The following is a 15,656-nucleotide window of genomic DNA, read 5'->3' as shown; positions in this document are numbered from 1 at the left end:
CAAGCCATGAGTTTTAAAGAATCAGACCTATGGTATGACGCCATGAAAGATGAGATGGATTCTATGGCATCCAACAAAGTTTGGGATCTTGTTCAATTGCCCAATGGTGTAAAATCCATTAGATGTAGATGGGTCTTTAAAACCAAGAAAGACTCAAAAGGCAACATTGAGAGACATAAGGTAAGACTTGTTGCCAAAGGGTTCACTCAGAGAGAAGGAATTGACTACACAGAGACCTTTTCTCCTGTATCTAAGAAAGATTCCTTCCAAGTAATTATGGCATTAGTAGCTCACTTTGATTTTGAGTTACATCAAATGGATGTGAAAACAACATTCCTTAATGGTCATCTGGAAGAAGAGGTTTACATGAAACAACCTGAAGGATTCTCTTCTAAAGACAATGAACACTTAGTTTGCAAGCTTAATAAATCCATCTATGGATTAAAACAAGCCTCCCGTCAATGGTATCTAAAATTTCATGATGTTATCACTTCATTTGGTTTTGAAGAAAACGTCATGGATCAATGTATGTACCAAAAGGTCAGTGGGAGTAAGATTTGTTTCCTTGTATTATATGTGGATGATATTTTGCTTGCAACCAACGATAAGGGTTTTATATATGAAATGAAACAAATTCTCTCAAAGAACTTTGACATGAAGGATATGGGAGAGGCATCTTATGTCATTGGCATTAAGATCCTTAGGGAAAGATCTCGAGGCATTTTGGGTTTGTCTCAAGAGACCTATATCAACAAAGTTTTAGAGAGGTTTAACATCAAGAATTGTTCCCCAAGTACAGCTCCCATCGTGAAGGGTGATAAACTCAATTTGAATCAATGTCCGAAAAATGATTTTGAGCGGGAACACATGAAGAATATTCTATATGCTTCAGCTATTGGAAGCCTTATGTATGTTCAGGTTTGCACTAGACCTGACATTGCATATGTTGTTGGAGTTTTGGGAAGATATCAGAGTAATCCAGGTGTTACCATTGGAAAGCTGCAAACAAGGTAATGAGATATCTTCAAGAGACAAAAGATTACATGCTTATATATAGACGAACTGAATGTTTGGAAGTGATTGGCTACTCCGATTCAGACTATGTTGGCTGCGTTGATTCACGAAAATCAACATTTGGTTATGTTTTTAAGTTAGCTGGTGGAGTTGTATCTTGGAGAAGTGCCAAGCAAACATTAACTACTACTTCTACTATGGAAGCTGAGTTTGTTTCTTGTTTTGAGGCTACCTCGCATGGTGTGTGATTAAAGAGTTTCATTTCTGGGCTTAGAGTTGTGGACTCTATTTCTAGGCCATTAAATTTGTACTATGACAACTCTGTTGTGGTGTTTATGGCTAAGAACAATAAAAGTGGATGTCGAAGTAAGCACATTGACATCAAATACTTAGCCAGCAGAGAACGTGTTAAGGAAAAGAAAGTGGTCGTTGAACACATAAGCACTAAGTTAATGATTGTTGATCCTTTAACTAAAGGCATGCCACCAAAGAATTTTAAGGATCATGTAGTGCAAATGGGACTTGGTTCCACTATGTAATTTCATTATCAGTACATTTATTATTTTCAATAAAACTCTTATTCAGTTTGATGTTTTTCTCATATATTTTTTGTGCACATTTATTTTAAGAAGATATCATTTAGTTTTGATCTAGCATAAACATATGGTTTATGCATTAAGTTGAGAGCTAATGTTGAGAGAAATATATATTGTGGTACATGGAAGATAACACTCACTATCAGAGGACCTATCGCCATGACTCATATATATTTTGTCACTTATTGTGGTTAATAATTGGATAAATGGACCAAGTGGGAGAATGTTAGCATTATTTTTAAATATAAAATAAATATTATAACATTTTTCAGTTCCTATTTTTAAGGAACATAAAGTGGTTCATTAAGCCATTATTTTATCTTTTTAACTGCATAGAGGTTATGGAGCAGTTACTAATTTTTAAACATAAAGCCCATTTATTTTGAACCTGTGATGGCTAGACTATATATAAGGGAATGGGTTACTCTCAGTTTTGATCACTAAGCCTACTCCTCTATTCAGAAAACACACCATCGAGTTTGAGTGAGTTAAGGTTTAGAAAAACAAAGTTGTCTGGGTTTGGATTACAAAGTTGCAATGGCAGGAGGTACGCACATTATTCTTTCGTTTTGCTTCCACTGTTTTTAATCTGAATGTGTTACTGTGATGTTAATATAACATGTTTAGGTCAATTTTATACTCTGCTATTTTCTCAGAGACTTCTAAGTCAACTAAAGCATTTAAATATATTACTAACATTCAAGCACATTAGATGACTTGGTTGGACCTTAAATTCAAGATTAGTTTTCCAACTCAATCCAAATAAGTTATGTAAGATAAGTGATCAGTTCATTGAACCATTAAAGCATAAATCAAATCATTAGAAATGAATAAAAGCAATGATATGTGCATAAAACATCAGTACATATAATTATAGTAGATTACATCCAACCTCACTACAAGAGAGTTTAACTATACTTATGTTAATGACTCTTCCTATACTATCTTAAATTGTTACAATGAATACAAAGAGAATTATAAAGAAAAAGGTTTAAGAGAAGAGCTCCCTTAAACTAGAGTAGCACTTTATTTTTATAGAAAATGAATATTGACTCTTAGCTCCAATAAACAGTAGAGTTTTTCTTCTGTGCAGAACTTTCTTGTGACTCATGCTTCTACTACTTTTGTATTTTAGTCTTAAGGTTCTCGTCACGTCCACTCATATAAACCCCTATATATTATGCGATTAGACTAGTCTGCCTTTGAAAATATAAGAATAAAGTTATAATCCTAATAGAAAAATCATGCAAGTTAATTACTACTAATGTTTAATTATGGTTAGGAGCCTTGTAAGATACTGACAAAAAAAATAACTAACAAAACTGCAAAAATATGTTTTATTAGTAATTAAATTGTTATACTTTATTTTAAAAAATATATAATTTATATGTTGAACCACTAAAGTAGTACTATATAAAATTTTACTTGTAACTAAAAGAAATAAATATAATTTATTAAATATAAAACAATGTAATAGAGAAATCATATTTAATGGTATTTGTCACAACCGAAATCACAATGGCGAAGTGAATTTTTTAAAAAAGAAATAATAAAAATATTAGAAGGAGTCGTCACCATACTTTATTATGAGAAAACTATAGAAAATAAAAAAAGTGAGATCTGCATAAATAAATTTAAGTTTGAGAGTCGGTTACCCGTAGGAAAGGTGTTAGCACTCCACAACGTCCATCCTAAAATGGTTCCCCTTAATTAAATGTGTAAAATTTATGTAGTTTTTTAAAATATTTGTTTTCCCCATAAAATCAAATAAAACATACAAATATAAAATGATAAAGAAAAAAAAATTATTAAAATTATTTTATTTTGACCCGACAAAGATACATTGGTTTTAGGTATTCTAAAAAAAGAGAAATCAAGGTTATGTAATTCTTTAAAAAAAAAAATAGGCTTAAATGCTTACTTGGTCAATTTAGTACCCAATTTTAAAATTGTAGACATTTGGTCCCTATGTTATCAAAATTGTATAACTGAAGTCCTGTCCGTTAAGTTGGTAGGAACGGCGTTAAATGTTAATTGATGTGACAAAATACATTTCCAACGTTGCAAAATTTAAATACTTTTATTTATTTACCTTAACAAATTTAATTATTAATTTTCATTCCTTCTCAACCCAACAGAACCAAACCCTTATTTTCTCTCTATGTTTTTCTCTTTTTCTTGTCTGTGTCAAACATGGCGATGATGACGGGATTCTTGTTGAGGGTAAAGTTTGTGGGTCGAATCCCATCGCTAGCAGTGGCGATGCGCCGGTGGTCCACCAAGGCGGGGCCATCGTAGGTGGTGGAGGTTGACATGGCGGAGTACGACGTGACGCTGAAGCACTTTGATGACCTAATCCATAGGATCATCGTGAAGAAGGCCACTCCGGACTAACTACCTTTCATGCCTGGTTCCTCGTTTTAGGTCTAGTTGCGACCATCGCCTACCAACGTCGTCGACCTCATCCACAAACTCACCTGCGAAGACCATCGTCCCCACGATTCCCCTCTCCTCTTCACCCTTCGCGGTTGGCCTTCGTCGAATTTCTTCATCAATGGTGACTACCCTTCTCTCAAAATCTCGTTTTTTGCCCTATTGTCCAATTGTGTCTTTAGATAAACTATAAAAATTGTTTTACTTTTTACTTTTTGGTTGTATTTTGGGGATTTGGGGAAATTGAGAAAAGGTGTGGGTTTCTGGGTGTGTTTTTCTCTTGTTGTTTAATTTCGTCGTTTGGGGATGGTGTTTGTTTCAGATTTAGAAAAACGGAGGTATTAACCATCTCTTCCGCAGAAACTGGCTGGCGCAAAAATGTAAGCTTCCCCTGTGTATTCCTTTAACCCTTCAAATCAAGGAAATTATGGGCCTGTCGCTACACCACCTTTGCCTTTTCAACCTCATCAAGGAGTTTATGTGAGTTCCGCTATCGCGATAAAGCTCCGCCAATCCTTCATGTGAACAAAGTTTACAAACGAGCTCGACAAACCAGATCGGAGACAACAGTAACCTGTAGAAAACCAGAACTACACTGCAAGCCTAGGGAGAATGAAGCAGCGTCAGGATTTCCATGGAAGACAAAGGAGCAACCCGCATCTCCACCGCAGCTCCACCATTGTAGAACGAAGAGAAAAGGAAATTGGGGATTGGGGTTTGCAAAACCGCCAAAGAAAGAGAATCAGGGGATTTATTTCCCTAATTAAAAACCCTAAACTTTCAATGTACACCTAACCCGAACTCTGCTTGCCACATCAACTGAATTTAGGCCAACTAAATGTCACGTCAACATTTCTTGCACAGCTCACATCCACAGTAACTTCAACGTTATTAATTTTAAATCGTTAAACAGATAGAACTGAAGTCAAACAATTTTGATAACATAGGGACCAATTGTCTACACTTTTAAAATCGGGTACTAAACTAAAAATTACCACTGAACATAGGGACCAATTAAGCATTTAAGCCTTATATAAAATATACTCTAAACATTGTTAATGTTGTTAAAATACAATTAATTGTTGAACTTAAAAAATAATATATTCAACAATACAAATTTTTTAAAAAAATAAAAAGATGTTCAAAAACAATTGCTAAAACTGTCAACTTGGCCAATAGCTCCTAATTATTGGACATCAAACATTGCTTAAGTGTCCAAAACAAATGCACCAATTCTTCAAATATTCTCTCTTCTTTTCTTATAACTCTTTCACTATCCTCTTTTAGTTTGGTGTAGTTTGGTTGACACCAAGCTCTATGCCTAGTTGTCCTTTGTCTCCAGCTCCAAAGACATACAATTTCCCTGATTGAGTTAAGACAAAGGTATGAGCATTCCATCAAATAACACCATAAAACAAGAACATACGAAGACTGAGTTCATATACACTATGAAAATCAGTGAACAACATTAAATTTTAGCAATCTCCTAATGTTCTTCCTAAAATGACCTTCTCATGAAAGAAAAAGTACTACAACTAATAACATTAATTAAAGTTAGAGTACTGCTTGGAAAAAAATAACATTAAATGAAGTAAAGATAGTTTCAATTTGACCATATTTGAAAACAAAAAAAAATGGTGTTCTTTTGTTGCATATAAATGAGAGCAGAGGTAGTACAATTTATATTTATAAAAACTTATAGATTTTAATAATTCTTCCTCCATTAAGTTCCAGCATGGCATTGATTTTCTTTGAAGCTAAAATTAGGAGAAAAGGTATGTGGAGGTTACTAGTACAGTATTGCTTATTTTATGATGTAAAACACCTTTTCTGAATTTAAAATGAGATGTTTATTCTGCATATTTTTATCAAGATATATCAAATACAGTAAAAAGGTTGCTGCAGCAATGACATTCAAGTATAAATAGGTAAATGTAGCTAACCTAACGTCGAGATATTGAATTGATATACCCTCCTTTACTCAAGTCAATGTCCACAGGAAAACCCTCTGTCACTCGACCAAGTAGAACCTGCAAGATGAATTGAGCCATCTTACATATCAAAAAACATTATCCCAATGACTGGCTGCTTCATAGCACATCTATGCTTATAATTGCAGAATAAGTCTGTCCAGAACTACTACTACTTCCTTCATTCTTTGACTTTCATCACAAAACTCAGTCAATTTACAAGCATATTGTCGCCTGAACTCAGGAGCACAATCTGAACTAAACTGAATATCGACATAAACCACATACATTGCATGTGAGAATTATTTTCTAGTAAAAAAAAAGATAACAATCTCATTATGCTTTTAGACTTTTGTTTCGGTTGAAACTTAGAACAAAAAAAGTGTACCTTTACAGTGAATTTGTGGATAGAATTTTCTGAGAATGATTGAGAAACACCCATTTTGTTTGTGTTTTGAGATGTGAATACTCTTGTACATGTTCTTCTCTTTTCTTTTCTGATAGTCACGGAAGTTTGTTATGAGTTTATGTGTTGGACCGTGATATATTAACAACATTTTGCTCTGCACCTACAAAATATTGTTAACCGTACGTTTTCCAGCACCTACATAATATTTTTCCTATTTAATCTTTTTAAAATTGTGATCCAAATATGAAAAATAATTTTCAAATTATATAATTGGAAAACCTTCTTGATGTAATTTAAAAGTTATCTAAAAAATTATTTTTATGAAGATTACATAATTCAACATTTATTTATTCCGAAGCTACCGGATTTTAAAATACAAAAAATCATTTTTATCTTTCAGATTTTACAATTCAATTTTTTTTTACAAAAATATCGAATTATATAATTTAAAAATAGTAAAAAAAAAACGTGAGTGCACAAAGAAAGTAATAGAGGTGCAGGAAAAAACTGCCAATGTTTCACCTTGGGAGTCCAATTTCACCAAGTGGACTTGTGTAACTGCTAACAAAGTCAAGTCATTCCCAACCAGTTCTAATATTAATATCAGAAGGTATAATAATATTCTATAAGATTACTAATTTATTTCCTTTAATCAAACCAAACTACTAGTAAAACAATTACACAAATTTCTTTTAACATTTATCTTCAATCAAACAGTTCAATACTCAATTTATATATAATTAATTTCCTTTTATTTTTTCTTCCACACATCCAAACACAAGGCTCATGTGCGCTCTTCTGTAATTAAATGAAGATAAAAGATTTGGCAATAACTATTGAAGGTGACAGAAGAAATCAAGTAATTCTCAACGACGTTTTATATACAAAATTTGCATAAGAAAGAGAAGCGAACCTCGAGTACTATATAGCAAAAATATCCAGATCACAACTAACGAGTGGCATCCAAGGATTCTAAGGTTTATTTTGTTGTATAAACAATAGCAGGAAGTAGTTGTTTTCCCCCTCAGTAAACTCCAGAATTCAGCTCTGCATCTTTCTCAAAAATGTCCCACCCATCATCAAGAAGAGCATTTTGAGAAGCTTTTGATTTTTCCTCGTCGTGTCCACTTTTGGAAGAAAGGCTTTCACTTATCTTACTTCTTTCAGATGAATCACCATGCACAGAATCTACATCAGATGCCACGGTTTTGTGGGACGTACCTGATGAAGCTAACTTGCAACTGGTCTGACTTGAGGTGAAAGATTCACTCAATGGAAGATTTGCATCAAATCTCTCTTTTAGGAGCCTAATATCCTGACAAATAACTGAAATTTCTCCTCTGCAAAGTTAAATGAAAACGAAACATATTAGAATAGAAAATACAAAAATATTACAACTACAAAAGGCCAATTGATAACAGTACACTGATATGCATGTTGAAGGAAGAAAGGAAAGAATATTCAAGTCCTATTAAATGATTGAAACAACAATTTCAGGGAAATGATGTCAAACAAAATGCCATCCAGTACGACAATGGCCATTTAAAAATATAACGTAATGGTCATAATCTAATAATCTGGAACCTACAGTAATTTCCAAAAAGAAATAATAATTAACAGTTTAGAGAATTGGATTGAAAGATATAAATACCGTAAACAAGCAGAAAAATGCAACTATGTCCAGACAGAAAAACAACTTACTGCAACATATCAACAACCTGCCCTCGATCCAGGTTATTAAAAGGTGGAAATAAATAAGTGTGTACCTTTCCTTAATATAAATAAAAAAGGTGGAAATAAATAAAAGGTGGAAATAAAAAATCATAAAATAACAACGAAGAAACTTCTCTAAAATAAATAAGGATGTACCATTCCTTAATATAATTTGTGAATTATGATCTTAAACCACCAAAGCTATGGGAGGATAAACCCTATTCACTTTAAAAACAAAGTCACTTAGAGGTGCTTTGCCCAAAATATTATATGTAGAATAAATGCAATGGTTCAGAAGCACCAGAAACACAAGTAACCTTCGAATTCTCTTTTGTCTCCTGCTTTAGTCTTTCTAATTCATGTAGTACCACCTTCTCCAACAGTTTTTCCTATTCCGCAAGAGCCCTTTGTGCAGATTCCGCCTTTTCCAACTTTTCATTCTCAGCTGCTTTCCTCAATTCTTCAGCTGCAGCTAGTCATGCTTCAAGAACTTGGCGCATATGGAAGCCAAAATAAAGAAATGAACTAAATAAAATGCTAGCAATTTTACTCCTTAATCATCAAGTTAACAATCCAATTGCACAAACGAATATTTTTTAATCATGAACAACAAATTTAAATTACATGCCTTCCTTAGACATTATGTTATAGTAGAGAAGACTGACTATTACAATAGTTAGGAAGGTGTTCAAGGTATTCTGAAATGCAGATATACGTCCAGCAAAGGTATGATGATTAAATTTCTAATGAACAAGCTAAACTAAAGTGTAAAGCACCTCATTGAGTATTGCAAGAGACTTATCCCTTTCATTAGACAAGCTGAGTAGGCGTGACTGAAGTTCCTTCAGTTCAGTTACCAGAATTGCTTTTTCCCCAAACACTTCTCCCGCATGCTGCAAGAAAGTTGACAATAAATATTTTTTGCTCGTCTCATACTAAACAATAAATGCAAAAGACTGAATTTTAACAACGATGTCATTTGCTTCTTTAGCTCGTTCCAGCACTTTTTTTATATCCTTCTACCCTGGCCAGAATATTAGACCCTCCAGTAGCAGCATCCATGCTGGCCTCCTCTACAGCTTGCTCCTGAAGTTGCACATCCCTCATCAAGGTCATAAGAGATTCCATTGATGACAAAAAGGTTTTCTGCATCAAAGTTAAATAATGTTAAGATGTCAAGTATTAAAGTTATCCCCAAACTATAAGCATATCATTCTATATTAACAATGCTAATACATTGCTATGATATCTACTCTATTGCTTAATCATTCAGTACAACAGAAATTATTTCAAAGTCATCTTCATAACCTCTGCCACATGATATATTGTTATAAAGGTAGTATTCCTAACATCCAAATATGAAATCTAGGACTACTAATACCTTGGTACTTTTGGCATCATTGATGATTTCCTCAAGCAGATCAATTCTGCAAACTTGACTATATTGTTATAAAGCTAGTATTCCTAACATCCAAATATGAAATCCTGGACTACTAATACCTTGTTACTTTTGGTATCAACCTGTTCAGAGAAAATTATAAACTTCAGTTAGGCCTCAATATGCATAACAAGTTTGACATGCTACCAGATTAGACATATCTATAAATACTCCGATTACAGAATGTTTGATGATTTATATAATTATTGGCACCAGTAAGTTCATTCTCAAGCATATGTCAATTACCACGAGGCATTTCTTAACAGTTGAAAATAAACAATATCTATTCATCCAAATTATACATGTTCATGAACTTAATGCTCAACTACAGAGTCCAATAATCTTTATTTTTATTTTATAAGTGTAATATTGGAATTCCAAATGAACTTCACAAATTAACTATAGTCCGAAAATCACTACTAGATCATAGAGCAACCAATAGTTAATAATAATGTATTAATGTGCAATCACACTTTGGGGGAAAATAGTAAATAGCTATACCTGAGGAAATAACTCCTGCAAACTTCTATAGACAGAATTGAAACCCATGATGAAGGTAGACAATCTGCGATGCTTCAAAAAAGAAGAGTTTTTTTTTTAATATTGATATTTTTAATTATATATAGAAGGTGGGGCAGAAGAAGGCTCCGCATCTATGTCTTGAACAAGCTGACGGTGCCTCAAACTACTAACTGACACTTAAAATTCAAATTACTGAAGACTTGTGACATTGCTCGTCAGTGAAATAACTAGAGGAAATAGAGAATTAACACTTAAGACTGAAAATATAATAAAAAGAGCTCAAGAGATTGATTATCTCTTAGCTGATTTAATTATAGATGAAAATTACATCTGGAGTACAAGAGGTACGAGAAAAGGCTATATCTAGGTAACTAATGGGTATGTTACTTTTACAGCAACCTCACTCCCTGGCATATCAACATTATGAGGTAAAATTTCAGTTTGCTCTGATGCATCAAATGAAGAATTTGAATGACTCAAAGTTGTGCAGCAATTCATGCACCTTAAGACTAACTAACAATCATACCAAGTGAGAAGGGTTGTACTAGCCAGTAACGGTCAAGCTTTTTCCTCAAAAAAATTGAAAGTTTTTCATATCAATCAACACACCTGGTCTACACCTTCATGCACCAACTTTCGTGGCCAATAGCTCCATATCGTCCTTAATCCTTTCTTGCTTTAACATCAACTGCTCCTTTCTTTGCCGCCATCCCTCCTCCAACAACTTAACAAATTTATCTTTTATTCGAAGCAACGGATCACAGTCAACCAACTCCTCACCTCGGTATGCTTCTCTCAGCACTGCCGTCTCAATCCCACCTTTCAAGGACAGATAGAATATCCCCGAATGCCGGGTAAAAGTGGTGGAAAACGCATTGGAAAACCTATAGTCATCGCAAAACTTTCCAAGGATCGGAACCGGAATCCTCTTATGCAAGGAAAGAGAAATCAATTCATGGAACACTCCAACGGATCTCTTCTCCATCTCTCTTGAAGCCTGGTCCAAATGGGACACATCCTCGTAAGGGGACACATAATCAAGCTCCAGCCAGTCCCTAACCCACTCTCTCATCTCCTTCTTCAAAACAAACCCTGGCGGTAGCTCCACATTGAAATTAGGCCTAACCCTAATCCCCAATCGCTCACTCTCCTCCTCGGCTCTTTTCTCAATAATAGATTTTGCAAACTCGGGGTTCCAATCAACCAATTCAAGAAACGATTTCCCCTCTCCAGGAGACCCAGTTAACCTAAAATATTGTGGATACCGAGGAACCAAATCAACCAAAAAATCGTTGGGGAACCCGAACTCCCTCTTCACGTGAAGCAACTTATCAGCACTGATAAACTTGTTCTTGGACATCATTAACAGTTTACACAACTTGGAGACAACGAAGGGTTCGTTCTTGGAGAAAATTTGTTGCTCTTCCTGGAGAAAGCAGTGAAGGCGGTCGGAGGGGCGTATGAAGCGAACCGGTTCGGTTTTGGGTTTGATGCGACTGTAGTAGACATCAAACAAACCAGGGTTTTGGTTGATAAAGGTTTCAGCTTTGACCTTGAGTCGCATCCTTTCACGACGCTTCTCGAGGTAGCGTAGAGGAATGACTTGGCCTGGTTCGTTGAGGACTTCTTTGACGACGCGGGCACATTGCTTGTAACGCTTGTCGTACTCTATAGCTCGGTCGAGTGTTGGGTCCTTGCGCCACACTACTTTGAGGCTTGATATAGTTCTTGCATTGTTATGGTAGAAAAGAGTGTGGGTTTTGGTTTTGCAGAACATACCTTCAACTTCAATTTCAACCAGCGCCACAGCCACACTCAGAAGCACCACTCGGCTATGAGATGAGAGCAATGGCAGAACTTGCAAGTGTTGGAAATTTACACACCAAACTAGGGCCTGTTACAGTAATGAATGGTACAGGCTTTTACTTCCTGCAACCTCCAAATTTTCAAAATAATCAGCCTATATTAAAACTGTAATAAATAACCAAAAGAAAACCTAATGATTTTATTCTATGTTCAAATTCTATATTAAAACTATTCAAATCATCTATTTACAGAAGTTAAACCAAGCAACAAAATTTCGATGTTAAAAATGTAAGACTCATGAACAAAAATACAAAACAAATCAACAAGAAATACCTAAACTAATGGACAAGAGGTAAAAAAATGTAAGAGCATACAAAACAGTGTAAACTAAATGGATTATGTGAGATTAGACAATCGAAACCAGAATAGAATAGAAACAGCAGATAGAGATAGCCTAGAATTGGTCCTACTATACAATTGAGTCAGCGAATCCCAATAGCTTTTCAAAAAGACATTTTGACAATGTGCAAGCCCACTTTGGGGTATTGGAGATTCTATTAAAGAATCTAAAGCTAGCTATTCTCATCCACTCAACCAAAGACAGCAGAAACCAATTCATGACTACGAAAATCTAGCTAATGAAACCTGTAGCAAAACTAACTACCACAATACAAATTTAGAAAGTAAATAAGCGAAAAAAAATAAATGCTGGAAATTAACACTTCATACAAGAAAAGAAAGCAGAGACATCATCAGATCAAGAATCATTCAAGAATTAACAATTTGCAATGAAAGGAAATGGAAACAGAAATAAATGCTGGAAAATATAAAAGTAACGCAAGCATCAAAATAAAGAGCAGAAATTGGACAAGAACATTAAAATGAAAACGCAGAAATTCATTGAAATTGAGAATAAAAGTACAATTGACAGCGAAATCACCGAGAACGCTCACGGTCTGTCACCCTCCATGAACATTCTCCGCGAAATCCAGATGCGAAGAACAATATATCTACACTACGAAGAGCTTGAAAATCTAACTACCAAGGAAATCGAAGAACTGAATCGAAAGCGAATCGAAATGGAGCGGAGTCTGTCACCCTCCACTCGATACCTCGAAATCTATTTACAACCCCTTTTTATATAGGGTGAATAACAGAGGGAGAAGGGAAAGGGGAAGAAAACCTCTTCGACGCTTCGCGCTTTCCAATCAGACGGTCTCTGCTTCCTTTGATCACAAGCCGCGTCTTCAGCCCTCCGATCACCCTCTTCATATCCTTTGCTGATTCAACCTCTTCTGATCACGCACCTTGAGTCATTGAGTGTTAGAGCTCCTCTTCTTCTCTCGTTGTTGCTTGCTGTTAACAGATGATTTATGATTGAAACCACATAAAAGACTGAAGCTATTCACATAAAAATAGATGGGGAAAAACCAAAGATTATTGGGAACATCTACCCAAAAAGCATGAGATTTTGTTGAACTACATAATCCACATCCACTTCGGCAAAAGCGAAAAAAAATGGCACCTAAATATTATATCATATTTTTGAAAGAAGAAAGAGAATAGGAGAATGAAACAATGAGCGCAAAAGAGGTATTACCAGAGGAATGAGCGGGAGAACGGTTGAGAATGCTAGCTGGGTTGAACTGCAAAGTGAGAACGTGTGTGCGAAAATGATGCAACAAATGTTAAACCCTCGTTTCAAGTTTCACAAACAAACTGGGCACGCGCCACTCATTTTTTCCATTCGGCCCCATTACGATTTTTTTCATATGGGCCTTAACCCAAAATTATTCACGATTCACGATTCGTGATACAAACTAAAAGAAGAAGAAAGAAAGGTTCCAGCTCAATCAAACCAGTAAACTCAATCCAATTGAATAAAATTATATAAGTTCATTTTGTAAAAAAAAATTTTCTTATTTTCTATACAGCTTTATATTCTGCTAGGTGGTACAGGCGTTACACACACCTCACCCTCAGTTGTATCCTCTGCTGTATTTTTCTGTTATTCTTTTTTGTCTTTTCATAGGCAACAGGTTGTATATAAATATATACTGCATTGCTTTCATCAATACAGCAGAAATTACTATCTCAATCATTTTGTCTTCAGCCTTTGTCTGTCATTTATTTTGTTCTTTTATATGGTATCGGAGCTCCATCTCTTGGAGCTCTCCTAATACCTTCCTTTCTTCATCATGTCTGAAGTTCACTCTGAATCTGAATCCACCTCCAATGGTGGTAATGCAGATCTTAGTCTTAACCCTTCTAGCCCATATTGTATTCATCCTAGTGAAGGGCCTAGTTCCATTACCATTAACCCTGTTCTGACTGGCTCAAACTACCATTCCTGGTCTCGTCCCATTCGCATGGCCCTAATCTCTAAAAACAAGATGGGTTTTCTCATCGGTGCTATTGTTAGACCTGCTGCTACTGATCCTTTGCGCACTCCATGGGAACTTGTAATACTTTAATCATGTCATGGCTCCTTAACTCTGTGTCCCCATCTATTTCTCAGAGTGATCTTCTCTATATTGCAGAGCTCCAAGAAGAAATATATGGCATAAAGTAAGGCTCTCGTCCTGTATCTAAATACTACACATCCCTCAAAACTCTCTAGGAGGAGCTTGATAATTATCGCCCATTTCCAGAATGTAGTGTTCTGCTAAGACATATCATCAACAAGAATTTGTTATCCATTTTCTCAAAGGATTGGAGGACCGATTTTCTGTGGTTCGTTCCCAGATCCTTCTTATGGACCCTTTGCCGCCAATATCCCGTGTTTTCTCTATGGTAGTGCAACAAGAGCATCAACACTTGCTTTCTCATGGAGAAAAAGAACCAAATGCCTTCATTAACTCCGGATTCACTTCTTCTGGTAAGGGACGCAGCAGTCAAATTCCTCTTAGGGGTTCTACAAGCAACAATACACGCAATGCTTCCAACAAGAAGTGCGTATACTGCCACCACACCGACCATACTATTGAAACCTGTTATGGCAAGCATGGGTACCCACCGAGTCATCCACGATATTCGGGTCGTCCTCGCTTTAATCAATGTGATGGTGTTGCTTCTGCCAATAGTGTCGCTCAAGAAATCAGCAACAACCACAACCCTTCTGTTGAGGGATCCTCCTCTAATGGATCCGAATTTCACTTGACCCAGGCCCAATATCAAACTTTAATCAACCTCCTCCAGCCACAGCCTTCTGATACTGATGGTACAAGTTTTGTCCAACACTCTCGGGCCAACATCGCTCAAGTGTCTTCACCAACTGGTCCATTACATGTTTCTAACGCTAAGCTTGGTACTTCGTTTGTTTTTGCATCATATCCTTTACACAGTCACGTATTCATCATTGTTTGTCCAATACACACACTATCCCTGTCACACACTCACAAAATAACACTCCTTGGATTATTGATTCTGGGGCAACAGATCATATTACCTCCTCTTTAGATTCTTTTTTTAATTATTCTAAAATTAAACCTGTCCAAATCAATTTACCCAATGGTACTGTTGTCTTTGCACATTTTTCGTGCTCTGTTCAATTCTCCCCAAATTTTATAATCCATAATGTTCTTTTTGTTCCCAATTTCAATTTTAATTTGCTATCTATTTCTAAACTCATTCTTTCTCAAAAATATTCTCTCACCTTTTCTAGTGTCCAATGTTATATACAGGAAATGGGGTCATTGAAGATGATTGGTTTGGGTAAATTGAAACAAGGCCTTTATCACTTGGACATCAACCAG

General features: G+C 35.4%; 2 protein-coding genes across 17 annotated transcripts; both read right to left on the bottom strand.

The window, feature by feature from the left end:
- Positions 1–5,144: 5,144 nt before the first annotated feature.
- On the bottom strand, positions 5,145–13,670 carry LOC108326336 (protein WHAT'S THIS FACTOR 1 homolog, chloroplastic). Of its 16 annotated transcripts, XR_008248060.1 has the most exons (10): positions 13,502–13,668; positions 13,085–13,257; positions 10,705–12,024; positions 10,075–10,146; positions 9,517–9,656; positions 8,912–9,281; positions 8,453–8,625; positions 7,336–7,762; positions 5,987–6,073; positions 5,145–5,406 (listed from the first exon to the last, which is right to left on the bottom strand). XR_008248060.1 is itself a non-coding variant. In XM_017559785.2 (3 exons), exon 3 carries the CDS (start codon positions 11,870–11,872, stop codon positions 10,718–10,720), a length of 1,155 nt encoding a protein of 384 aa, XP_017415274.1. In that variant the 5' UTR covers positions 11,873–12,024; positions 13,085–13,257; positions 13,502–13,668; the 3' UTR covers positions 10,362–10,717. The 16 variants fall into 16 exon arrangements, 1 of the variants encoding a protein (XP_017415274.1); XR_008248056.1 differs by lacking the exons at positions 5,145–5,406; positions 5,987–6,073 and having other exon boundaries at positions 7,271–7,762; positions 8,912–9,028; positions 9,107–9,281; XR_008248057.1 differs by lacking the exons at positions 5,145–5,406; positions 5,987–6,073 and having other exon boundaries at positions 7,271–7,762; positions 8,453–8,601; positions 8,912–9,028; positions 9,107–9,281.
- LOC108324621 (uncharacterized) lies at positions 7,447–10,122 on the bottom strand. The gene is made up of 6 exons (XM_017557564.1): positions 10,075–10,122; positions 9,636–9,656; positions 9,159–9,281; positions 8,912–9,028; positions 8,760–8,833; positions 7,447–7,762 (listed from the first exon to the last, which is right to left on the bottom strand). Exons 1-6 carry the CDS (start codon positions 10,120–10,122, stop codon positions 7,447–7,449), a joined length of 699 nt encoding a protein of 232 aa, XP_017413053.1.
- Positions 13,671–15,656: the final 1,986 nt, after the last annotated feature.

This window comes from Vigna angularis, chromosome 3 (assembly GCF_016808095.1).
Source record: "Vigna angularis cultivar LongXiaoDou No.4 chromosome 3, ASM1680809v1, whole genome shotgun sequence".
Classification (NCBI taxonomy): Eukaryota; Viridiplantae; Streptophyta; class Magnoliopsida; order Fabales; family Fabaceae; genus Vigna; species Vigna angularis.
The sequence above is the reverse complement of the archived record's forward strand: the minus strand, read 5'-3'. Positions and strand labels throughout refer to the sequence as shown.

Bases quoted from the DNA above. Each gene is read 5' to 3' on its own strand.
- LOC108324621 (XM_017557564.1), bottom strand. From the start codon at position 10,122: ATGGGTTTCAATTCTGTCTATAGAAGTTTGCAGGAGTTATTTCCTCAG. The intron at 9,657-10,074 runs GTATAGCTATTT...TTCTCTGAACAG, and splicing joins TGCAGGAGTTATTTCCTCAG to GTTGATACCAAAAGTAACAA. The intron at 8,834-8,911 runs GTGCTTTACACT...TCTGCATTTCAG, and splicing joins CTCTTGCAATACTCAATGAG to AATACCTTGAACACCTTCCT.
- LOC108326336 (XM_017559785.2), bottom strand. From the start codon at position 11,872: ATGTTCTGCAAAACCAAAACCCACACTCTTTTCTACCATAACAATGCA.